The sequence below is a fragment of the Gossypium hirsutum genome, chromosome D05 (assembly GCF_007990345.1).
Source record: "Gossypium hirsutum isolate 1008001.06 chromosome D05, Gossypium_hirsutum_v2.1, whole genome shotgun sequence".
NCBI lineage: Eukaryota > Viridiplantae > Streptophyta > Magnoliopsida > Malvales > Malvaceae > Gossypium > Gossypium hirsutum.
Genome location: NC_053441.1, coordinates 18,637,011 through 18,662,459, shown reverse-complemented (window position 1 = coordinate 18,662,459; position 25,449 = coordinate 18,637,011). Strand labels below are relative to the sequence as shown.

The window sequence follows — 25,449 nt, the reverse complement described above, 5'->3', positions numbered from 1 at the left end:
CCGTTCCGAACACTTGGTGAACACTTACCTAGGCATAGAATTCACGCTTCAAATACTTCTCCACTCCATCTGGTCTATTCTATTGCTTTACCGGGAATATAAAATATGGTTAGAGAGAGTAATTAAAAACAAATGGATATCAAATATTCAACATAAAATGAAAATAATACTAACCAACAGGCAAATGCAGCATGATTCATGTCAACTACTAAAGAAAGCACATAAAAGTAGAACAATCCCATTTACTAATATCTAAAATGAATCATCTACAAGATTTGCCAATTCATAGTGTCAACTATAAGTTGATGATAATCCGATGATCACCGACTGCACCAATCTTAACCTCCTCCTACTTCTGACCCTGACATGATATCAATTTACTCTGCTTTCTTCTCCTTCGGGACTTGTGAATTCCAATACAGAATAATTTGACTCAGGACTGCGCCATTTGTTGCAATACCAAGTACAGAGCCCAAAAGAACTTCAAGGGAGTCAAGGGCATCAAATGCATCAAACCAACGGTGTCATGCAGTTTTTCATAACATACCATGTCTACTGATGAGTCCACATGCCCCCCAAAAACAGAAGACTAAAATGACCTACAGTTAAGTTGATCGGGTTTCTATACTTAACCGACCTAACTGATTTATTTTTTAAATTTCCTTTTAAAATTATATTTTATATTATAAATACTTTTAAAATAATTAAAAAAATAATATATGCTAAGTCAGTCAGTTCAGTTATGAAATCTAATAACCGATAACTCATTTAGCCAAAGGAGAATGGAGAATAGAAGAAACAAGAAATCATGGAAATGTTTTAATTAAGTGTATAAAAATCTTTCAAGAATATGCGAGTATAATAGAAAAAGGATACCCATTGCTGGTGCTTTTTCCTGGAGGCTGGTAAATACTCTCACTGCAACAGAAACACATCGAATGAGCTTTGCTTCTGCCTTGCCATTGGTTACAAAAACACTACCTCTGTGAACAATATGTACTTACCAAGCGAGCCAGCAACATTCATTAAGCATGTTAAGAAACTGAGCTCCCCAGTGCTTTTGTTCTGCTCAAACAATAATTCATTAACAAAACTAAAGAATTAGCTAAAAGGATATGCAGATTGCTTAAAAGTAGAACAAAGTTACAGCTGAGGGATATGAAAAAGAAAGTAAGCTGAAGTGTTGTGGAAACTGACACAAATTAGCGTGATGCAACTGTGCAACAGGAACTGATATAGATGATTTCCCATCATTCTACACACTATGTTTTCAAAATGAAAACAGTAGATCACTTTGAGCAAAAACAAGCAACTACTTTTTACAGGTTATAACTGTTACAGCATTTAGGTTTTGCACAATATGAAGGATAGTAAGGAATGAGGATGGAGAATTTGTTAATCTAATGGCTAAGCTACAAAATAAGAATGTAACTGAGTCTTATCCATTTGATTAACAAAATTTTCATCCTCACTCATTTCCATCTTTCATACCAACCCTGAGTAGTGAGCCCCATGATGAGCAGACAAAGCATGCAAATGCAAAAACGGGAATGACAAGAATCAAAGCCTTATGCATATCAAGTGATGGTTGTCAAATATATATCAGATAAAGGTTTACAGATTCCTTCTGCCTAATTGATATGGAAATTTATGGAAAAATTTGTACAGTTCAAGAGCGGGATAAAAAATTCAATATGGAATTCAAGTTATACTTACAGAAAAGTTCTTCCATATTTGTGGCACCCTGGCAAAGAAGAATATTGCATGCTGGGATGCCTGTAGCAGGTTATGTCCACATTATTAGTGTTAGCCTTGCAAAGCCATATTAAAGCTTCTAAAATCTAAATATTAAGAGATGAATATGATCTAATAATAGTATACCCACAACCATAAGTTGATGACAGAAACAAGGTAAAGGACAAAAAGGAACACAAGACGCTACATGTTCAACAATGTTTTCAAGATACAAAATGGACTGTGAAAGATGCTACTCACATATAGAGCTTCAAAAAGAACAGGATCAATTTGGCCAGCTAAGATTGTTGGTGCTACAGCACAATATCTGAAATACCATCATGTTAAGAGAACATACATATTTCCTGCAGATAAAATAAAAAAATAAAAAACAGAAGGAAAAAGGAAAATTTAACAGAGAAACAAGCAGGATACAGCAGTGCCCTGATCCAGGTCGTGATGCCCACGGGTTTTGAATAGTAGTAAATAACAGCAACTAAGATTAGGGCTGTAACAGAAGAAAAATCAGATCAAACATTTTCAAGATGCAATATTGGCTTTATCGAATATAAAAGGATGCATGAAGGTGAAAAAACCCAAACAAACCAAAAAGAAAATGTTTGTTAAGATGTGAAGATATGAAGTTTGCTACCATATCTTTGAAATAGAATGCTTAACAAGTTCGGGAAATATACGGATTGGTTTCAATTATAATGCCCGCATGGCATATTAATTTCTCAAATTCTACTTCTAATTTATCCACAAGCATGCACATGTACCACAAGACGCAAAGCAGCAGGGGAAAATGGGAGTAAGGCAACATGAAACTAGTTTGTGACAGCAAGAAATTAACATGCATGTTACACAAAACAAATCAAATCAAATCATGCTTTCATTAGCATGCACCAATGGCATATCATCCAAAGCTAACAGTCAATAGGAAACATGACTCCAGTTCCCATTATCTTTTTAAAGAGATCACCAGGAATATTTAAATTCTTCTACTCGCAAGCAAAGTTCACAGTAACAACAACAGAAAAAAAGAGAGGCTAGATTTACCTTGGATCAAAAGAAATACCAACTCCCCATAAGCAGAAAAGGGTAGTCCGTTGTGAAGGCAATACGCCAAAGCAATGGTATAACCAACTACTTCAAGCTCAAAGGCTATAAGACTAAGTCCTCTAACACTTTTATGGTTCACAATTTTCAATATCTGCAACGGTTACAACCATAAAAGCATTATTACAAGTTGAAAAGATCAAGCAACGCTTTATAAGCAAAGACAGTAACTGATGTCTGTGCAGAAAGCACATAAGATTGGTTTATTGATCTCATTCCTACATACAAGATCACTGCTTTACATGAAAACTAAACGATCTCAATAAATTTTTAGCAATAAAAAAAACCTCGGAAAGTTTAACTAAAAAATTGATCTTTAAAAAGAAAGGGAAAAACCCAAACCGGCAATCAGATTAAAGAAGAGTAAGGTAAAGAAAGGAAGGGAAAAAGAGAAAGAGACCTGGGGGAGTTTGACGGTGGTGGAAGCGGCGACGATGGCGTAGCCGAGGAGCTTGGAGATGAGAGGCAACAAACAGTCCTTGGGAGGGAAATTGCCATCTTTTAGAGATCCAATGGCGCAGCTAAGATCGATTCCTAGGTAATCCATTTCTTTTTGTTTTTGCTTCTCTCCTTCGCTATGCTTTTTCAGCCTCTCTGTTTCTTCTTTGAGTTTAATGAAGGCCGCCTTAATTAATCAATACGGAAACAGAGTAGGTATCTAGTGCGAAATCCAATGTTTGCTTTTCCTTTCATTAGTAGGAAAATAAAAAGGTTAAATTCTTCTACTACTCACTTTACTATGTATAACTTTCAGATTCAATCCATAGTTGGATTTTGTTAAAATGTGCCATAGTCCCTGGACTCTTCCAAAATTTGGAATTTAATCCCTGTACTTTAGTACCTCTACTTTCTCAAATGATTACCAAGTGAATTTTTTTTTTGTGAAATCTCGCACCAACGAATTTATCAGTATTAATAGTAATACCTAAATTTTAAAATCTAAAAAGTAAAGCATCTAAATTCTTAAAAATAAAAGTATAAGAATTAAAATTTAAAATATACAATAACTTAATGGTATATTTTAACTTGGGATTTATTTTAATTTTGAGAATTTAATTTTAATTTAGATATTCGTTAAGTTGACTTGCGTTATATTTCAAAATGTTTTGTTGTGAACATATTAACACGTGTATATTGATGTCAAGTAATTTTATTACTTTCATATAATTTATCTATTAAAACATTAACTTCGAAATTATAAATAATAAATGACATATACAAACTTGATAATTTTTTGAAATAATTATTAAATATGTAATTAGTTTTATTTTTATTAAATTAAATTATCAAATAATTTTATTGGTATGATTTCATGAAAATTATTGTTGTCGACGTTAATTTTTTTTATTTTCATGTTTTAATTAAATTTAATATAATATTCATTTCACTTCAACTTTCTTTTTTTCAAAATTTAAAATTTAAAATATTTGAAAAAATAATTAATATATATTTCACATTTTTTGAGTTTTTTTATTATTGACATTAAAATCTTCTCTCTTTTTCAAGTTTTAATTAAAACTAATAGAATGTTCAACATTATTATTATTTTTTTGAAATCAACGTATTTTAAAATTAACTAAAATCTTTTGTTTGTTTTCCAATATTTTATCTTCTTTTTTTCAAGTTTTAATTAAAATTTAATATAATATTCACTTCACTTCACTTTTTTTTCCCAAAATTTAAAAACTAAATTATTTGAACAATAAATATATTCTACGCTTTTTTTGGTTAAAATATATTGTTTTTTCAAGTTTTAAAAAATATATTTTCACATTTTTTTTTTACTTTTTTGAACAATTATTATGATTTCATTAAAATTATTATTTTTGGCGTTAAAATCCCTTTTTTATTTTCATGTTTAACTTAAAGTAAATTTTAAATTTTAAATTTTAAATATACACTTTTTATAATTAAATAAAAAATTTCAATTATTCATTTTTCAAGTTTTAATTAAAAATGAATATACTATTGTCATTGGACTTGGTCCAGTAGATCCTTTAAAAAACTAAAAAATAATATAATATTCACTTCATTTTTTAAAAATTTAAAAATTAAATTATAAAACAAAAAGTATTAAATATAAAATTAAAAATACTTGAAAAAATAATTATTTTTAGTTATTATTATAATTGTTGAGGTTAAAATGTAGAAAAGCAAAATTTGAGGGAAATCGTTTGATGACAACATGTAATGTAATACAGTGCTTACTTAAAATATTATCTGTAACAATAATAGAAGATTAAATGTAATTGTATACTAATATATGATTTTATACTAATAAATGATTTCCAACTTAATAAGTGAAGATTTATATATTTAATCCATGGGCTTTTCCTACTTCCAAGCTCTTGTTTTAAGCCTATGCTTTGCTCACTCACCAATCTATAATCACTTTGAAGGAATGAAGTTCTATTATGTGATGAATACATATCTGTAATTACAACCTCTCGTGGGCAGCCCTGGGTGAGGCGTTTTGCAAATATATTTTTTAATCCAATAACCATTAAATTTATTATCTAAAACTTACATTTTCTTTTAAAGTTTTAATATAATAAAATATTTATAGTAGTATTTTTTAAAAATATCTTTTTTTAGTGCATTATATTTTTTAAAAATTTTATTTTTAAATTAAAAAATAGATAAATATGAATTAATCAAGTCGGGTTTGAGTTTTTATTTTGGTTTTGGCAACCATCTTTGTTTGTCAAAAATAACAAAAAGCAAACTTCACGTAGGAGAAAAACCAGGAAGCTCAAACTGCTTTTTATTATCTGGAATTGCAGACAAGCAGTGAATTCAAAGAAACCAAATTTTCAATAACGACCGAGAGATTTTTTTTGAAATACAGATTTAAATAAGGGGAATTATTTCCATACAACGCAATGGAATTCTCCGCAGAAATCAGCACAATTACAAAGCCATTGTGGCTCAACGCAATGATTTCTCTCAGCTTTGCATGACATTAGTGAAAAAAGAGCTCAATAGGGCGGCGGAGGATAGATTGCAGTCGGTGCTGCAGCAAGCAACCATAAAAAAAGAATTCAGATAAAGCAACAGACAAAAACATGAGAATGGGATAAGCTTCAAGCTCTTGAAAATATTTTTACTTTTAGGGATTCGTATCAGCTTAGAAAGACAAAGTGCGCAAGTATTATAGCTAACAAAAATGTACCTGGTGGATAATAAGTTGAAGGCTGAGGGGGAGGTGGGTATACTTGTGGAGGATAGCTCGCAGGAGGGGCCTGTGGAGGATAACCAGCGTATGGAGATGGCGGATACGTTGCTGTACTAGGCGGAGGATATGAATTGTAAGACAATGGAGGGGTTGCATATGGCACCGTACTCGGATACAGTGCTGCTGGTGGATGACTGTATGGTAGGACCTGGGTGAAGGGGGCTGATGGTGCATATTCAGGAAACGATGGAGCTCCTTTTGTCTTGAACTTTTGGGGTTGCTACAATTGAAAACCATGGTTACTTGATCAGGTTTATATTTGTGTTTGCATTATTCAATAGGATTTTACAAATATATATGGAACTTACTTGGGCATTGGGGTAATGCATTATGAGTCTGACTTCTCCTGAATGCCTGTACCAAAAGAAATCTATCAGAGATGTAAATTTGCCATGGTTATAAACCCTATATACAAGCTTCCATTTAACCTGCCGGTTTTGCTTTGAAGAGGCCAGTTGCAATCTTCAAAACCCTGGGAAAGAACTTTGTGGAGTTGAATCCTGTGAAGTACGCAATAACTGGTTTAAGAGTTTAGGGACTTTGTATTAGGTCTGAATTAAATCAGTATAGAGTGAGGTTTACCTTCCAGTGCCAATAAGATCATCAGCAACCAGAGTGTTGCTGTTCCAAACCGCCACATTCAACTCCCTTAGCCCTTCAATGAGTGTGAAAATGAACTTCTCTTGGAAAGTAGGGTTCTTCCCTCCATCTAACAACATTCGTTGACTTACGACCTTTATTACTCGAAGCAAAATGTTGACTTTGCTGTCATATGCTTAATTAGCAAACCGAACACCAAAGAGAGACGGATTAATTTACCTGTGCAGGTTTTGGTTCGGTACCTGGCACTCCCATATTCAAGACAAACATAAGGATCCTGCCTTGATACCCATTCTTTGTCTTCCAAGTTGTAACATCCAACAACTGCAAAGTGATATGAGAATATAAGAAGCTAATAGCAATGCCGATTGGGAAACAAGGTAAATCATATGCATCATACCTGTAACCTCTAAAGGCAGGCCATGGATTCCAGAGATCGACATGAATGCAAGTGTGAAACTACTGTATCCTGAACTGAACTGAACCGAACCCTGCGTTTTAGTATGAAAATATAAAATGTACGACTTCCTACTACTGGTATATATATTTATAGGGGTTGGAGGAAATAACCTCCTTTGGCTAAGGGTTGACGAAACTGTTTTGGTCATTCATGTTAGTTGTATTAAATATTAACCAAGGGGCGCTTTGAATTTTTCTTTTCATGGGAAAAGCCAACAACTTGCAGAAAGCGTGTAGGATAAACGAGTGCTATGAGGAGTTAATTGAGAAGAAGCATCTCCACTGCATGAAAGATTAAAAAATGCCTAATGTAGTAAACTTTAGTATTAATAAACCCTCAACAGGAAAGTTTAAAAAAACAAGAACACCATTGAACTCACAATTACAAATATAACCATTTAATGATTAAATCCTATTGCAAGTCGCAAAGCGGGGAAAGTCAACGGGTGAAAGGGTGCAGTAGGGGGTGATTGCTTGTTATCTTCCTCCTCCAAAGTTGACAATGAAGCGTTTCGGGTAAACTCGTTCCAACGGGGGAAGTCAATGGCCATATTGTCAAAAACAGCATGCCAACTCAACTCAGTTTTGTTTGTCGATTGAGGGGTGTTGGTAGGCATTAACTCGACCAAAGTTCCCTTATCTTCAAATAAAATTGGCATCATTGACCAAGGAAATATATTATTATTCCTGGAGAAGAGCTTATTGCACTTATCATCAATTCTAAATTAACTACTACCACATATGTTTTTTTTTTCAATCTACTACCACATATGTTAAATGATACCATTTCTAGTTGATAGATATGCCGGAGCTTTTAATATTTATATATTTTGTTAATTTAGTCATTATTTTTTTTAGCTAAATTTGATCATTAATACTTTTTAAATAAAGTAAATTCATTTTTTTAGCGAAAACCCTACTTAAATCATTAAATTTTTAATGATATTGACATGGTAACTCGCGTGATAGTCCACATGTACTTCATGCTGACATGACATTATTTAAATTATAAGTCATGTCAACAAATAATTTAAAATTTTAAAAAAATTAGTACGAAGCACATGTGGATTGCCATGTTGGCTGTCAAGTTCATAGATTTAATATTTTAGTTGGCATTTTCATTAAAAAAATAACAATTCAACTCTTTTCGAAAGGTTAATAGCTAAATTCAATTTTTTTTTAAAAACGTTGCGCCAAATTTAGATAAAAAAAAGGAACAAATTAATAAAATATGTAAACATTAAGGGCTAAATTTGACATTATACTTATATTTTATAGGCATAATGACTGATTTGGTCCTCCAACTTTACAAAAAAAATCATTTTAGCACTCTATTTTATTTTTTGTTTCTTTTAGTCTTTAAACTTGAATTGTTAAATCACCCAAAATGGATGAAAAAAGTTAACGGATGTTAACTTTACTAACATGGCACCCAGGTGGTAGCCCAGGTGTATGCCATGTTAACCTTTTAAAAATTTAAAAATATTTAAATTTTTTATATAATTTTCAATATTTTTATTTTTTTAAATAATTTGTACATTTTTATTAATTTTTTAATTTTAAAAAATTAATTAATTGCTTATGTGACAATACATGTCAACAAATTAATTTTTCCATCCATTTTGAAATAAATTGATAAGCAACATAAATCTAAAAATTAAAACAAAAAATTAAATAAAAAGCTAAAATATTTTTTTATCAAGTTGAAAGGCCAAATATATTCATATACTAAAAATTTCCATAGTCGTGTACTTGTGTTAAAGTCTCAACAAAAAATCCGGGCTGAAAGTTGCCATTTGGCCTAAGTTTTATCGGATATCTGTGCGGTTTCTTTCGGAGTTCGGCCATTCTTGTCTGGGCTAAAAAAAAGCTAGAAAAGCCCGATACTTTGCTATCACTTCTCCTCAGCCTATATTGCCATTGGCTCAAGCTAGGCTGCTAGATTTCGAGGTCAAAAAGAATTAAGCGGTTACCTATAAGCCATGTTCCATGATCTGTCAACCAGACAACAGTGTCCTATTTTTCTGCACAAAATTTTCATTCGATTTGACATCTCGCAGCCCCTGTTAAATGATTTACTAGCTGATCTTAACTATGAGGTGACATTTATGAACCATCTATAAATTTTAGATACACTAGTATAACTTATCCCCCCCCCCCTCATCCCAGTGAAAGCAAGTTCCCGAATCAACATCGTTCTAAAGTAATCATTTAATAATCCTTATCTTGCCTTTGGAGATATTTTTTCCTTTCAAGTACTTGTAGCTGTTATAATTGCATCCTTGTACGTAGTTTCAAGTCATTGCGGTTCTTTCTCTGTTTTGAGCTGTTGTAAATTGGAGTGGAAGTGGCTCTAGTCTTATCTACCCCCCAAACGGGAGGCTCCAGGACCCAGGTAGGTTACACCATTTAATGTTCAAGTCTTTAAGATGTTATTGAGTTTTTAATACCACTTTCAATGGAATTTCTCCACGAGAGAAGCAACTTTTCTAAGTATGTGATAGGTCATTTCTTTCAAAGAAAAGAAAAAACTGCTGCATGTAGGAGAAAATAAAGCACTGTAGTCCATCATGAATAGCTGGAGTTTGTTATTTGATGAAATTCGAATACTCTGTAAAGCATTGTAGATACCATAAAACTACAAATTTTGGAACTTCCCCAGCATTTAATTCTACGTTTCTACTTCCTTGCTTTAATGAATGGTCGCTTTTATTGATACCCAAAGATGCTGCTTAGGCATTGGGCACAAACACAGTTTTGTCTGGTGCTGCTGAGGTTTAGTTTCTTTATTAGTATATTATTTTGGCTCTATTTGATCATATGCAGAGGTGGACCTAGGTTGGAAATTAAGCATTCATGACATTGAAAAACTTGCAGATTTTGAGTATAATTAAAAGAAACCCAAGTCCCGGTCTATATATTTATAAAGTCAACAAAAGATTTGGGCAGGTACGCTTTAGCTGGAATCACAACCATTTCTACAGTAGGAAAGGTTATTACTTATTTTGTTATAAGTACTTAAGCTTGGCATATCCTTTACATCCTGGTGCAACCTTAAACCTGTTGAAGCTTTAAATTGTGGTGGTCAATTAGTGATAGTAAGCGACTAACAAATTTTTCAGTAAAGTGTGTGGCAGTGCATAGGAACATAGAGAATGAGGTTAAAAAATAGTAAAGATCTTTTTTTGGTGGAGTCATACTTCTGATGAGATTTAGGACAGTGGGTTTGCAACAATGAGAGGTGGGTTGTTGGACTGTTCAATCCAAAGAGATAATGAAAGGCAAGGCAAGGAAAGGAGTGATAATTGTAGGAGTGGAGAGGGCAGGGCCATGGCCTTAAATGTCCTTTTAGAAAGAGTTGGGATGTTCTTTTGCCTTACTAATTGTAGCTGTCAATCTTTTTACCTGCCCCCACCGTGCATGCCACCACCCCTATTCAACTTGATCCAATATCCTCTGCAATTATTACTTCAATTTCTGAATGAAAAACCATTAACTTCCTGTCTCACTTTGAATCACTCTCTCGTCTTTCAACCAACATATCGCGGCAGCTATATGTAAATTACAGTGGGTAAATTTTCTTTTTTGATGGAGCGCAGCAATGTGAATGGAGTCCAGTTAAACAAGTTGATGCGCTACACCAGGACATTGCAAAAGGTGAGTGGGACGTGTTCATCGTGTTCATGAAGCATGATGTAGCACTCTCAGTAATTAAAAAGGATTGCTAGAGGACCACTTTTTTTTTATTTACAGAAAGTTATAATAAATAAGATTTTATTCAGATTTGTTCTTTCTTTCTTTTCTTTTCTTTTTCTTTTTGCTTTATGACGTTGAAATTGAAACCTTTGTTAGCGTTTTGGATCATCTGTAATAATTTGCCAGAGTTTTAAGAAAATGCATGAAGTGGTTTCTTGACTGCTTTACTAGCTATATTGATGGTGCACCATGGCTAACTAAAGGAATTTGTCTTCAGTAAAACACAAATCTTCAATCGGAAACCTGCAATATTTATCATTATGGTCTTTGCAGATGCCATTTTGGATGACCTTGCTGAAGATGAAGCTTGAAACTTTTTCGGCTCTTAGAATTAGAGAAACACTGTAGTTATGACATATAAGAACCTGGATTCCATATATCAGAACAGTGATATTTTTTTATTGCTTGAAGATCTATGAACTTGTATCATTTTCCATCCACTGGGATGTTGGGCCAGGTTCAGGTTCATGGCCATTTAACATAGCCAGCTATAAGGTTAAAAAGTTGATAGGTCAATAATCCTGTCATTAGCATTATTGATTCATAAGACCCATCAATCAACCTTTTAGTATCAATCCAACTACAACGATGGACAAACATGTATAGTGATATCGAATATTGTTAGAATAAAAGTAGAAAAAAAAAAGGACACTTCAAAGATGTTTCGAAATGCTTGTTGCGACATCACTTTCTTTAACCCTTTAAATAGATTCATACTTCATCATAGCTCTAATTTCAGGGTAAGCAAGGCTTTTATAATTAAACAAACACATTATTTTCCTTGGGGTTGTTACCAAATGAAGTGCCTTTCATAGAAAATCAATTATAAATTTCTAAGAAGAAATGTTAAAAAGTTTTCTAGCTGTTCAGTAGCATAATCTTCACATCATTTAGACTGTGGATTTATTTTTCACCTGTTAATTTGAAAATGAACATGAACTGTAATTTTTAGCTGTGAAAAGCATTTGAAGCTTTTCAGAATCAAAAGATTTGTTACAATAGGGTATATTCTTGTCCTATATATTTGTGGAAGAAACATTTTCAAAATGAACTGCAAGTCATCTAGCAATTTCAAGCTATCCGAGAACACAAATGGGGAATCTTTTTCTTTGACTTTTTTGGCACTTCAATTTGAGGCTGATAAAGCATTGGCTCAGTCCATCTGATTGAATGTTCTTGCATTCAGTTTAATGAAATAGATCCTAAATACAAGAAAATAAAAGATAGTGGTTGGTTTCCGGGAAAATGGAAAGAAAGAAGATCCCAATTCTCATATTGCCTTCATTCCTCGTATTATGATTATCAGTTGCAAACTACTGGAGTTTGCATGGTGAGATAATCCCACAAAAAAACTCTTGACATTATCATTTCCTAATCAAACAGAATTATTAAAACCAACTGTTTGATGCTGTTTCATATTTGTCCATTATGCTCTCTTAAGGAAAGACACAAAATTAAAGAAGCTTCCGTGGGGAACCTGTCTGCTCAAGAAATCCCATCCCCAAGTCCTTACCCTTAGTAGGAAGAGTGTATTAAACTCGCCAACAATTTGGTTTTGAGTGTGTTGAAACCTGTCCTTTCTCTGACATTTCAAGTATTGAATCAAACCATAAATGAAACCGGTCCCTCCATTAAAATCACTTTAATTGGAGCGTGTTGCTTACACTGAACTGTCCTGCGTTTGGAATGTGGCTATGCTTTTATTTTGTTCTTGCCTTCTATATGTGCAACTTTAACTAAGACTCTTTGTCCGCTGGCAACTCTCTTCTCTTCTTTTCTCTTCTCACTCTCTAATTTTGTGAGTGACAATGGAAGCTGGACTTCCAATGCTTAACTGTCTCTTGCAGCACACGCTACGGAGCTTGTGTTCATATTCAGATTCTTCTTCTTCTTCATCAAAGTGGGTTTATGCAGTGTTTTGGAGGATACTGCCTCGAAATTATCCACCACCAAAGTAAGAACTTACTAGTAAATGTCAAGTGCCAACATGTTTGATCGCTTCAGCAGAGTCTTTAATGTCGAAATCAAGTGATAACAAATTTGTCTAACCTTCACTAGGTAATCAAATTGCTCTCTTGCAGGTGGGATTATGGAGGGAGTGCACTTGATCGTTCCGAAGGAAACAAAAGAAACTGGTCAACTCAGTTATTTTTCTCTTTTTTGTTGTACAAGCCATGTTTGATTTTTGTTCAATTTTAAACTCTTGAATGGCTTTGTGTTATAGGATTCTTGTATGGGAAGATGGGTTTTGTGATTTCTATGAATGTGAGGGTGCTGGAAGTGGTTATGTAAAGGGAAGGTTTGGAGCTGATATTTTCTTCAAAATGTCACATGAAGTTTATAACTATGGAGAAGGGTGAGAATTACTTTAATTATCGTTAAAATTCCTTATAGCAATTTGAAGACCTGAATGGTGAAGTTAATGGCACCTTGATTACAGATTAGTAGGGAAAATTGCAGCAGATAACAGTCACAAATGGGTGCATAAAGAAATCCCAAATGAAAATGATCCAGGCTTCATCTCCTCCTGGAATATGTCTATTGAACCTGTAAGATAACATGTCTACTAGTTTCTTTTGTCCTCATAAGTGAATGTACATTTTCTTGTAATCTGATTTACCAGTTTCTTTTTTTATCCTTTATGCAGCAGCCAAAGGCATGGACATCACAGTTCAATTCAGGCATTCAGGTTGGTAACTACAGAAAGTAAACAATGTGAAAGGAGAATCCTAACTGTAAGAACCGCTTCCGTAGCTCCATTCAAAAGCTCATTAAAGTTTCTGTTGATTTACAGACAATTGCCATCATTTCTGTCAGAGAAGGGATCATTCAACTTGGTTCATTGGACAAGGTCTCTCTCTCTTTTTCCCTTTTTTTTCTTTGGATATATTATTTTTGGCTTTTAAGTCAGTCAATGAGTGATGGGGTTTTTCAGATGGTGGAAGATCTTAATATGGTGATCAGCATACAGAGGAAATTCAGCTATCTCCAGAGTATACCTGGTGTATTCGCCATTCAAAGACCATACTTGCCGATTCAACAACATCCGTACGCCCTTAAACCACATAACCAGATGCCAGAACACCATGAAACAACCACTATCTGTCATGATGACAAACCCCAGTTTGGCGGAACAAAAAGATTGATCGACGAAAGACCCGAGGATTCTCCAATCAAGTCCATCAACTTAGGTTGGAACAGACCACAAAGTGGCATTATAGGACCACCCTTTTGGTCAATTCCACCCCTTCTTCCTACTGTGTCTTGCAGTCTTGGAGCTTTGTTATCCAAGCTGCCTTCTGTCATCCCATCTTATAGCGTTAGCGAACCTCCTGAAATAAACATCATCAACCACACCAACAATACACACCAAAGAGGGAAGGCCGATAATGGAGGTTCGTTAGGTGAAGTTCCCATTTCTGAGACAAAAATAGAAGCTTCAAATCAATTGGAAGCTGCTGATGAGGAGAAGCCAAGAACTGTAAAAGCTAATTTATTGCTACAAGATGATGCTGTAGTAGAACTAGGATTTGGACCTCTCAAAGGCTGATGAGGAAAAAACATTCTAAAGCTTGAAGTAATTAGGACAATCAACTATATTATTATCAAAAGATATGATTGGTCTTCTTTTTGCTCACTTAGTTGTTTTTGCACCCTTTTCATATGCCCATGTCTATAAAATATTAGAAATACTTAATAAAATGTAATAAGCTGGCTGATTATATTGTATAGACTTACCAACTAACCCAGTATGATTTTCCATTAGTTTACTACTAAAAACAACCCTTATACACACGAATGTGCAGTTGCAGGGTCAGGGTGATGAAGTTGATGATAATGGTGTTTATCCGAGCAAACCGAGATTTAAGAAGCAGAAGAAGAAGAAAAGAGAGGAACGAAAAGCAAGGAAGTGATGTGAAAGAAGTTAAACAAAACAAGATTGAGCTTTTAGATTTAAAAAAGCGAGCTTAGGAGTTAATATAATTTTCCGAACGTATTGCTTTCGATTGTGTGCTTTCATAATCAAGACAGATATTATATGGGTTATGCCAATTGCTGAAGGCAACTCCTCTCACAATAAGGGCAAGGGTGGGGTTCAGCCACAATGGTCTAATCCTTGTCCCTTCCAGCAATGGTCCCCTAGAAATATCAAATGACAACGGATAATTGAGTTGGGGTTGGAATTGAGTTGTGTACGACATTTGGTGTCTGGCCCCTCCTCCCACCCGACACAGTGGATGGTCCCCAATCCCCTTTGCTTTTTCAATATTTTGGGTCTTATTATATAACTCTTAGGAAAAATGAGTTGTGATTTATGTTGCAAAGGGTCCCTTTTTAGTAGGTAAGATAGTAACTTAGTCTTAAAACACCATTATTTTGAGTCGAGAAAAACTTTCAGAGATTGCCTCCACTAATTGCAGACTACATTTTTTGAGGTTTTGCTAGCAGCCCTCTTAATCTTCGCTTCCATTTGTGTGATAAAATGGAGGAGTTGAAATGACCTCCTCGCTTGATTAAAGGGCTGTACCATCATCGACAATGGAGACAGTTGATTGTGAGGATTCTAGCTATAGTTGATTGTGCTCTAGGCTTTAGATTTTTTTTTTTTATGTTGGTTGGCTTTTGATTTTGTCCTTTTATCAACACGGTTGTGAAATTGGAATGTTCATGTTCATGTCTTTGTTCAGAGTTCAGACCTTTTCTGAGTCTGCAGCAAATGTGAACAATCAGTTACAATAATTGCTTCTTCAAGCTTGCACTGTTTAGTCTGGAAAACAGTAAGGTCAAGATCAGAATGTTTTAGAGGTGCTACCTGTAAAAAAAATGCTTTTTGACCTGTTAACTTTTAGTTATGTCATGTTCTTTCTGTTGTTCTGTTTTATGAAGTTGCCAATTTGGCAAATTAATTTCTGTAACCGAAGATTACTCCCAGATTACAGTGAGCCATTAGCTAGGGAATATTTGCATTCAACGATTCTTTTTCCAAGATAAATCTCTAAAATTATACATAAATTTTAATTCAATATGCAATTTGATACATTAACTTTAATTTGGTGTAATTATACACATGAGACTTTGATTACGATTCAAATGTATACATCAAACTTTAATTTTGATTTAATCATACATATTTAAATAAATAAATATACCTATTTATTTTTATACTAGATAAATATAAATATTTGTGTATGCAATATATAAACATCAAATGAAGCTATATCAATAATTGTGTTAATAATTTGTGAGAATTAGATCAAATCAAAATTTCTTATATAAAATTGCACAAAATTAAAGTTTATATATAAAACTGCACAGTAAACCAAAGTTGATGTATAGTTTTAAGATTTATCCTTTCTTTTTTATATTTATATATAGATATAGAGGATTCATTAAAAAAAGTACACTACACTAAAGTCACAAAACTATTAGTAAGCTTATGTTTTGATCACTCGACTTTAAAAAGTTACAAAATGGCCACTAAACTATTCAAAAGTTTTTATCTAAATTGTTGAATTATCCGAAAGTTTTTATTTAAGTTGCTATTAGGTTGTTAAGTTTTTTTAAAGTTCGACCAACTAGCTCCAAGCGACATTTCGACAATTGGTATGGTAGATCAATATCTATCAAAGAGTAAAAGAACATACATTAGGCTCAAGACAATATGAGAGTCAATGCCAGAAATTGAAGAGAAAATTGTTTGGATTTTGATTTGCAAACTATTGACGCTTAAAGTTGTTTTATGAAAAAAATGAACTATAGAAGAGAAAAGGAATGAAAACTTTCAATTAGTGCAGATTGTGTGAATAGAGATCATGCAATAACGATTTTAACAGCCCTAATGACTTAAATTAAAACTTTCAGATAGTTTACTGACTATTTTGTAACTTGAATAACCAAAATTAAATTTACTAATAGATTAGTGACCTTATATACAGTATAAAAGCACAAAACCCAAACAAATATAACAAAGCCCAAGGTTTGGCCCAACAATAACTAGTCTCAAAAAATTAACACTAGCTGCTGCCGTTCGACGCCGCCGTCACAGTATAAGGAGGAGAGGGTTTCGGTAAAAACTGAGAGGTTACCGCAATTGGCCAAACGGCATGCATGCCATTGTGAAGCCCGAAAAAGACGTCCAAATCGCCACAATGCTGACAAGGAAACCAAACATTGGCAATATAGCCCACCAGAAGAACGTCTGATGTAGTGACACTAATGATGGTCGAAATGCGAGACCGGCAAGGTCCTGGGAGGCACCGAAATCGAACCACCATGAGAACAAAGGCTTCAACGAAAACAGAGACAAGATCCAAGAAATTCCTATTCGAAAAAAGGAGACCAGCTCCGAAGAATTGTGGAAGACCACGAGGAGGCCTGGAGCCACGCCTCCCACCATTCCAGCAGCAAAAGCCCACAAGGAAAAAGAGAAGGGGCCTCAGTTTTTCTACGAAACAAAAGGAAAAGGGAAAAAAAAAAAAAAAAGAGGAGGCTTGCCAAAGAAAACTTGAGAGAAGGCAGAACTTTGTAGAGAGATTGTTTGCATTGAACAACTTCTGAAGGACTGATCTTGAGTTCTTAATGTCATTACCTTTTAAAAAGATGAAAAAACACAGGCATACCTAAATATGCAGTACTTATTGCAACATAGGCGACATTGATCTTGCATAAATATATTCAATGCTTCAATTGTAACAATTATCAGTTACTTTCTCAAATGAATACCAGTAGAACTAATGCGATCTACCGGTATCATTAAAGAACCTGCATTATACGAAACAATTAATTGAATGTGACAAGCAATTTGAGAACAAAAGTAATAAGCTTTGTTCTACTCTATGTTTCGAGGCACTATACCCTGCTCAGCCTCTAATTGTCCTCAACTTATCAATCTATACTACTATGTTATTGAAATAAAAGGATTCAACAAATTATGAGGTATGCCCTGCAACCAGGGTTTCCAATGCTGTCATATCTTCCACTTCAAATTTAAAATCATGCAGGACTGTCAAAATATTGAAATGATAATGAACTAACCATAAGATCAGGATAAGATTGACAGATCAATTCTTGCAAGTTATTGCTGAATGACATGATATACAGAAAACAATAGAAATTGACAATGTTCCGTCTGTTTCAGAAATGCAGCATGGATTAATTAGGAAGCTATATACATAGTTGGCATCTGCACAACATTTATAAACCATCCATCTGCTGAAATGAGAATGAAAGAAAGGATTGCAGTATGACAAAACAGAGGAGATCGGTCAAGCACTGTTCCCTTCTCCCTGTAGTATCATTTTCTGCATAAAATCCCAGGCTTCTCCTTAAGCATTGTTCTTTACGCCAACACTTCCATGGGCCCAGAAAGGCGTAGCAGGAGTGCGCCTCAGTGCCTTCACTGCCATTGGGTTACCCTTGCTCTGCAAAACGAATTCAAGCAAGCAACAAAAACATTAATGAGTTATAGGCCAAAAACATATGATCATATGCTATTCAAACAAAAAAATGCAGCAAAATCATCCTTTCATCATACCATCAAGCAGGTGCCTTCATTTAAGTTGCAGATAGGATAGTCATGAGGACAGCAGCTGTAGTGGTCGTCACAGCAAGTGGCAGCCTCAAGTGGGCAGCACCCCCAAGCAAAGCAGTAGCCATAGTACTCGTAGACACAGCAGCAGGTATTGCTTTCGGGACAGCTGTAATAATTATCGCAAACAGTAGGAGGCTTTATTGGAGATGGAGGAGAGGGGCCAGGATTAGGGGGATTTTGACCATTTTTGATAGGATAAGAGGCCTCAATTGCAATTCCACATTTGCCTGTTGCTGTATTGGCTAGATTTCTTTCCATCCTGATATAACCTTCCTCTCCCCATTGATTACCCCATGAGTTCCTTACGATCCAGTAATCTTTACCATTCTCTGTGCCATATCCGACAGCAACCACACCATGGTCTAGTTGTGTCCCACATATTCCGTTAAAAATACCCTACATTAAAAGAACAGTAGAATACATTATTCAAACCCCATTTTCAAAGACATTATTGCTTCGTGATCAATTAGTCACTCAGGCTTGACAAAGTCAAGAGTAATTAGCCACAAAGCATTCGATATTGTAATCCTTGGTTTCAATAAGTGACAAGCTGGTGACGAAAAACAACATCAACTAGAGAAGATCATCATTTCTAGGTTTCATTAAGTACGACCGAATGCGATATGGAGATCATGGGTGTTAATCTAAACATATTGTCTTTGCAATAACTAGTAATTTTGAAGGACATTATTCTTACTGATGCATACAACTGGAAAGCCCTGCCTCCAGCTTCAATGGCAACGCTAACCGGTTGATTCGCAAGTGCCTTTTTCAATGCGCCCTCATTATTTTGTGGAACATCTTCATAAGAGTCAATTGTAACAACCTTGGCAGTTTTCTGCAGGTGTAGAAAACAAGACATGAGGATGGGAAAGATAAATCTATATTTTGCAATCATATCCTTTCCGGATGAAACGCCATCTTTGTTCCCTTTAGAATCTGAAACTAAATACCTACCTGCCGGTAGGAGTCACATCTGCCATCGTGACCTGTGTAAGGGTAATCTTCTTCAGTGTCAATACCACCATTCTTGATAATGAACTCAAAGGCATAATCCATGAGCCCTCCATTGCATCCTTCATTGTAGGAAGTATCACAATCCACCAACTCCTGCTCGGAGAGTGAGATGAGATCACCTGTAACGATCTGGTTTATCCCTTCCACCGCTCCAACAGTTGAGAAGGCCCAGCAACTCCCTGCATTCAAAACCGGGTGGTCAGTAAATACATCTTACCAGATCATTTATGAGCAATTTAACATATACGAAATTCTCTCAATTAGAATACACTGGATTCAATTATTTCATATTTACGTACAAACTACAAACATCCAGCCAACTTATCCTAACACAATTGCTCTTCCATGACTTCAGTTTTCAGGATGGATTAGGGCCTGAGCCTTCATGTGGACTGATCTGTTCGATCATGTCTTTTTCAGTTTTTACAGTTTCCTCGAAAGTACAACTGACACAAATAATTTCCAGTCGACATATAAAAGGTAATAAAGATCAAAACACAAAACGATACTTGGTGTAGTTTTCATTAAACAAACAAAAATCCATCAAAGACAAAAAATAAGAATAAAATTTACCCAACTAAAATTAATGATCTGGGAATTAAAACAAAGTTCAATACTCAAAACCCAATAGGAGTTAAAGAACACGTACCGCAACTTCCCTGATCTTTGACAGGAACCACTGCCCCCTTCTCCCTCCAATCAATGGATGCCGGCAATTCCTCACCCACACGTGGCGCGTAACGATTACTCTTCTTGGAAACTTTGTTGCTGGATTTCTTAGTTCCCAAGTACATGGCTTGGTACTCATCGTTGGTCAGATCAGCGAACCGGTTCAACCCAACTTTAAAACTGTGGCTCTCATCGACGTTATGTTCATCGATGAACCTAAGATTGTCCTTAAAAATCTTGAACCTCCTCTCTTTCTCCCCCAAGCCGTTGTACGCTTTTCCATGCTTCACAAGCCACTCCTCGTACATGACCATAACCTCGTCGTCTGTTCTCCAACTGGACTTGGACTTGGACTTGTCGGGATGGCCTTCATCGTAGGATATGATCGACATGTCGAGAGCTGATGATAAAGTGAACATCATCAGCAAGAGCATCGCCATAGTTGATCGCTGTAAACCCATGTCTCTGATAAAAAGGTAAAAGAGAGGATTTTGAATGTGTGGGGAGAAGAAAGGGCAATGATGAAGGATTTATAAAGGAATGAACTTGGTAAACTCAATATAAAAATCTAAATAGAAAAGAAATACCCCAACAGGATTAGTTGGGCACTAATTTATTTATTTGTTTATTGAGAAACGGAAGGGGGAGTGACAAGGTAGAACAGCACATCAAAGAAGCATGTGGATGAGTTAGAAACGTGATGAGTTAGAAACGGAAGTAGGAGCTCTTGTAATAAAATCCTGAAAGCTGCTTTGACGGAAAATTCTAAAAACAGCTGTTTTTTTAACACAAAAATTTATAATCAACATAATTAAAAAAAACGTTTTTACATGATTCGTATAATATTTATGTAACAGAATAATGTTTCATATAATTATAGTATTTCACGTGATTACTTTAAAAAAAAAAAACTTATTTTGAAATGCTCGTCATAATACTTCTGCTACTATAACTGCGGTAAGAATATTGTTTTTAACCTTGGCAGGGTAATTGGCAAACTAAATGGTTCGGGTGGGAGTCTTGGGCCGGACCTTTTCTTAGTTGGTATAACCCAATACGCAAAGTCGGAGTGTTTGGAAGGGATGAATGACTTTTGGTTTCGGCTTTAGTATTTGCGTCAATAATTTCAGTACCTATATTTGGATAAAATTAGATATATATATATATTTTTTATCAATTATATATTATATCATATTAAATCAATCTAATCAACATGAAAAAAATTGTTAATTTTTGATAAAAAAATGTAAAAATGCAAAAATATTAATAACTAAATTATAATTTTTAAATTCAAAAATAAAAAGTATTAAGATTTGAAGCATAAAAACTAAATCTAAATTTTAACAAAAGGACAAGGATTCTTCCCTTTATATTCTAAACAAATGTCAAGTGGAAATTCCTTTATCAGAAAATCTGAAGATGTAATTATTTAATAGAAATTTTACTAAAAAAATATTTAATATAGAAGATGATATATTAAGGTTTAGACAATTTTCTCAAGTTTAAAAATAACTAAAAGCTCTTGCTAAGATTCATTGAATCTGTCTAAAACCATAGATATCAAGTGTTAATTTTTTACATGCAACTCGAATTAAAATCACATTTGAAATAATAAACACATTAATATACCAATTCTTTTATCACGTGATTTTGGTTACTTCTAAAATGTGCTTATCTGGAATTTCTACCTAATATTTATTTCATAATAACTTATAATTCTTGTGACAATGACATATTTTTGTCAACCACTAAATATCCACTATTTTAACCTAATTAACAATTTCTAAATATACAACTGGTTTTCCAACTTAACAAGAAAAATAAAAATTAATTTGCCAAGTTTCCTTCTCGTTTAAGCAACTTTTTGTAAAGTTAAAAAAGGGATAATGACAAAAAAATCCCCTTATACTTTAATAAAATTTTATCAATTTAACATTTATATCTTTTACCAATTTAATTTTTTATTTTTTAGCTAGCTCTCAATTTTTTAAAAACAATTGAATTTGACAATAAACCATTTAAAAAGAGGCGATCGTTATTTTTTAATAAAAATATTGACTAAAATATTAAATTTTTAAACTTGATATCATGCATGAAGTCTACATATACTTCATGTTATTTTTTAAATTTTTTAAAATTTTGAATATTTTTATAACTTTTATATTATTTATATCCTGTCAAGTGTATCCCTGCCACGCAACTCTCACAACAATTGTAATTACGTGATGAAAAAACCCTCGACCCAAGCATTTAGTATGTAAAAGCTTTAAATTGATGTGTTATGTAAGATAAATAATGTCATGTTAGCACAAGATACACATAAATTATCACACATGCTACAAAGCCAATATTATTAAAAATTAATATTTTAACCATTATTTCAGTTAAAAGAAAGAGATAACTTTTTAAAAATGATTAATAACTAAATTTAGTTTAAAATAAATATTAAATTGATAAAAATAAATAAATATTAAATATTAAACTTATCCATTGGTGGAGATAGGGGATGGCAAGGTCCGACCCCCTTAAAATAGAAAAATTTTAATTTAGGCCCCTTATAATTTATAATCTTTTAAATTAGTAATGGTAAAATTGTATTTTAGCCCTCAAAATGATAAAAATTTAATTTAAGCCTTTAAACATTGTAAAGATATAGATTATTAAAATGGTGAAATTACATTTTTACTATCATAAAAATATGCAATGTAATTCTGGCTCCCCAAAAAAATTTTCTGACTTCGCCACTAACTAATCATTATACCTTAATATAATTAGAATTATCAATTTTTTAATTTGAGATTAATCAACGTTAAATTTAGACGCAGGAGATTAATCAAACTTTCACACGTAGGGTCAGTTCTTCATTACTTTTGAAAAGTGCTGTGGAAAAGTGCTTTTGAAAAGTTTGGTTTAAAATTCGAGTATTTAGCATTGCTGTTAAAAAGTACTTTTGAGAAATAAAATGTTCATTTTAGACATGTTATTATCAAGTAACAAATATACATTTAAATAATATTCAAATTAGTTAATATTATTATATTTTAGTAAGAATATAAAAAAATTATTATAACTTGTTGTTAATATTTTAATATATGAAATATAAATTTTAAATATTTTTAAGCAATAAATATTAATTATTTATAAAATTTAATTAGAATATATAAACTATATTTTAAATATTTAAATATAACCATTAAATATTTGTAATTAGTATTTTAAAAAATATTTTTTATTTTTAATTAATGATTTTAACACATTTGTAATTAAGCACCAAGAAAAAAAATATTATATTATTGGAAGGGTGAAAAAGTAATTAAGCAACAAAAGTGTTTTTGGGAGAGGAAAAACTAAAACTTTTAACTTTTCCTTTTCAACTTCTTTTCAGAAGTGCTTCTGAAAAGTTAAAAATTTCAACCAAAAGTAACTTGTTATTCACAGCTCTTCTTTCAAAAGTGTTTTTGAAATTAGAAGTATTTTTTTTAAGCAACGAAGAACTAGCCCGTAGTTTCCTACCTTCCTTTACAAAAAATCAAAACTTTTAGTTTTCTTTTTCTCTACGAAATTTGTCACACGTGCCAACTTACTTTTCTGATGTAGTCGACTACTTCCTCAAAAGCACATGCGAATATTGATATTATTATAAAATCAAAATTTTTTTGTCAAATTTTAAAACAGTTTTTAAGTTACCATCTTAAAAAAAAAAAAAAGCTTAAATAGTCCTTTGGCCTCTGAATTTAATACATTCTCTCAATTTAATATTTATAGTTTTTTTTATCCAAACTTGGTACCTAACTTTTTTTCCATCACTATTTTAATACTTTATAGTTTTGATTTTGAGGATTAAGGCTCAATCGAACTAATCGAGTTAAGACACAATCGGCAAAAACAATATATTTTTAAGTTTTGATTTTGAGGATTAAGGCTTTGAAAATTTTCGAATTAGTCCTTTGAAAACTAGTTTGAATGGGAGATTAAGAAGGGGATTTCGAAAATCAGTTTTAATTTGTCTTTGAAATGTTTTCCTAAAAAAATTGTTTTAGGGTTTGATTTTTTGAAAACCAATAAGGAAAAAAATATTTAAATTTTATCTTCAATAAAAAAATTGAAGAAATTTAATTTAGAAAGAAAGATCAAAATTGATTTTTCGTGTTTTTATTAATTTAAAAGTTTAGGTTTTTTATTTTATTTATTTGAAAAAATTATTACTTACATTTTTTTTGGATAACTTTAAATATTTTTAGATGATGATGTCATTATTGTTATGTGACACGTATCAAAATTTAACAGTGTTATAAGAAAATATCAAAATGGTAAATAAAAAATCGAATAGGCAAAAAAAAAAACCTATAAATATCAAGTTGAGATAATATGCCAAAATAATGGATAAAAAATATAGTCTCTATTCTTTAAAAATAGTAGTTTTATCATCAATTATTGTATCTAACATAAATATATATCTGCACCATATTAACTAATCTAGAAATGCTTTTTTTTAGATATGCTTAGGAAAAAAGTTGAAACATTGTTTTTTAGTTTTAAACAAAAACAATGTTTAAATGTCAACAAAAAATCTTCCTACTAAAGTAAATAAAAAAATTAATTAAATTTTTAATTAAAAATTATAATCAATTAATTGAGTTTTTTAATTGAAAATTAGTGATTAATAATTAAAAATTATAATCAATTAATTGAGTTTTTTAATCGAAAATTAGTGATTAATTTAATCTTTGAAATATAATTTTCTTCGAAATTTATAACAGATCATTAAGCGGCAATGTGGCAATTGAATTAATAGCTAATGTAGCCATTCACATGAAAAATTGATGACATGGAGGTTAACGTGTCATTAAATTATTTAATTATAAAGGTTTAATTTTTTAGTTATTTTAAATTAAAACATATTAAAATATTTTTTTGATATAAAAATATTATAAAAAATTATGATTTTTGAAAAACTATAAAACTTTTAAAATATTTTTGAAAACAAAATTTATTTATGAAAATGAATTCAAAAATTTAAAATTAACATGAAAAAATTAGCAACTAAATCAAATCAAGCCCGACAGTGAGAATTGAAATAATCTAAAAATATCCTCAAGATGCCAACAACGAATGACATGTTGTATAAGCTTTTATCTCCTAATTAGACCTACCAATAATGTCGATAAGGATATGGACAAATAAGACCAAGACTTTATTTTTATGGCTAATGTGCCTTTGGACAATGATGATGTATAATACATCAAGGGTCCGTTATTCTGCACGTTTT

General features: G+C 32.6%; 4 protein-coding genes and 1 long non-coding RNA gene across 6 annotated transcripts; 2 read left to right on the top strand and 3 right to left on the bottom strand.

The window, feature by feature from the left end:
• Positions 1-122: 122 nt before the first annotated feature.
• LOC107905602 (mannose-P-dolichol utilization defect 1 protein homolog 2) lies at positions 123-3,562 on the bottom strand. Its single transcript, XM_016832299.2, has 8 exons — positions 3,254-3,562; positions 2,794-2,947; positions 2,170-2,242; positions 1,996-2,062; positions 1,717-1,776; positions 1,005-1,065; positions 877-918; positions 123-481 (listed from the first exon to the last, which is right to left on the bottom strand). The coding sequence occupies exons 1-8, from the start codon at positions 3,398-3,400 to the stop codon at positions 378-380; spliced, it is 708 nt and encodes a 235-aa protein (XP_016687788.1). The 5' UTR covers positions 3,401-3,562; the 3' UTR covers positions 123-377.
• A 2,086-nt stretch (positions 3,563-5,648) lies between these two features.
• Positions 5,649-7,209, bottom strand: LOC107903182 (extensin). Its single transcript, XM_016829224.2, has 7 exons — positions 7,089-7,209; positions 6,908-7,012; positions 6,671-6,797; positions 6,517-6,588; positions 6,397-6,442; positions 6,026-6,308; positions 5,649-5,866 (listed from the first exon to the last, which is right to left on the bottom strand). The coding sequence occupies exons 1-7, from the start codon at positions 7,129-7,131 to the stop codon at positions 5,832-5,834; spliced, it is 711 nt and encodes a 236-aa protein (XP_016684713.1). The 5' UTR covers positions 7,132-7,209; the 3' UTR covers positions 5,649-5,831.
• A 1,909-nt stretch (positions 7,210-9,118) lies between these two features.
• LOC107903181 (uncharacterized) lies at positions 9,119-11,077 on the top strand. The gene is made up of 2 exons (XR_001685722.2): positions 9,119-9,542; positions 10,747-11,077. It is a non-coding gene; the product is annotated as an uncharacterized lncRNA (long non-coding RNA).
• An 879-nt stretch (positions 11,078-11,956) lies between these two features.
• LOC107905600 (uncharacterized) lies at positions 11,957-14,632 on the top strand. 2 transcript variants are annotated; one of them, XM_016832296.2, is made up of 7 exons: positions 11,957-12,857; positions 12,985-13,038; positions 13,128-13,259; positions 13,344-13,452; positions 13,551-13,592; positions 13,698-13,754; positions 13,839-14,540. In XM_016832296.2, the coding sequence occupies exons 1-7, from the start codon at positions 12,712-12,714 to the stop codon at positions 14,451-14,453; spliced, it is 1,155 nt and encodes a 384-aa protein (XP_016687785.1). In that variant the 5' UTR covers positions 11,957-12,711; the 3' UTR covers positions 14,454-14,540. The 2 variants fall into 2 exon arrangements, with proteins under 2 accessions (XP_016687785.1, XP_016687786.1); XM_016832297.2 differs by having other exon boundaries at positions 12,077-12,857; positions 13,554-13,592; positions 13,839-14,632.
• A 3,324-nt stretch (positions 14,633-17,956) lies between these two features.
• Positions 17,957-21,052, bottom strand: LOC107905599 (cysteine proteinase RD21A). The gene is made up of 5 exons (XM_016832295.2): positions 20,161-21,052; positions 19,452-19,690; positions 19,192-19,332; positions 18,438-18,890; positions 17,957-18,324 (listed from the first exon to the last, which is right to left on the bottom strand). The coding sequence occupies exons 1-5, from the start codon at positions 20,639-20,641 to the stop codon at positions 18,229-18,231; spliced, it is 1,410 nt and encodes a 469-aa protein (XP_016687784.1). The 5' UTR covers positions 20,642-21,052; the 3' UTR covers positions 17,957-18,228.
• Positions 21,053-25,449: the final 4,397 nt, after the last annotated feature.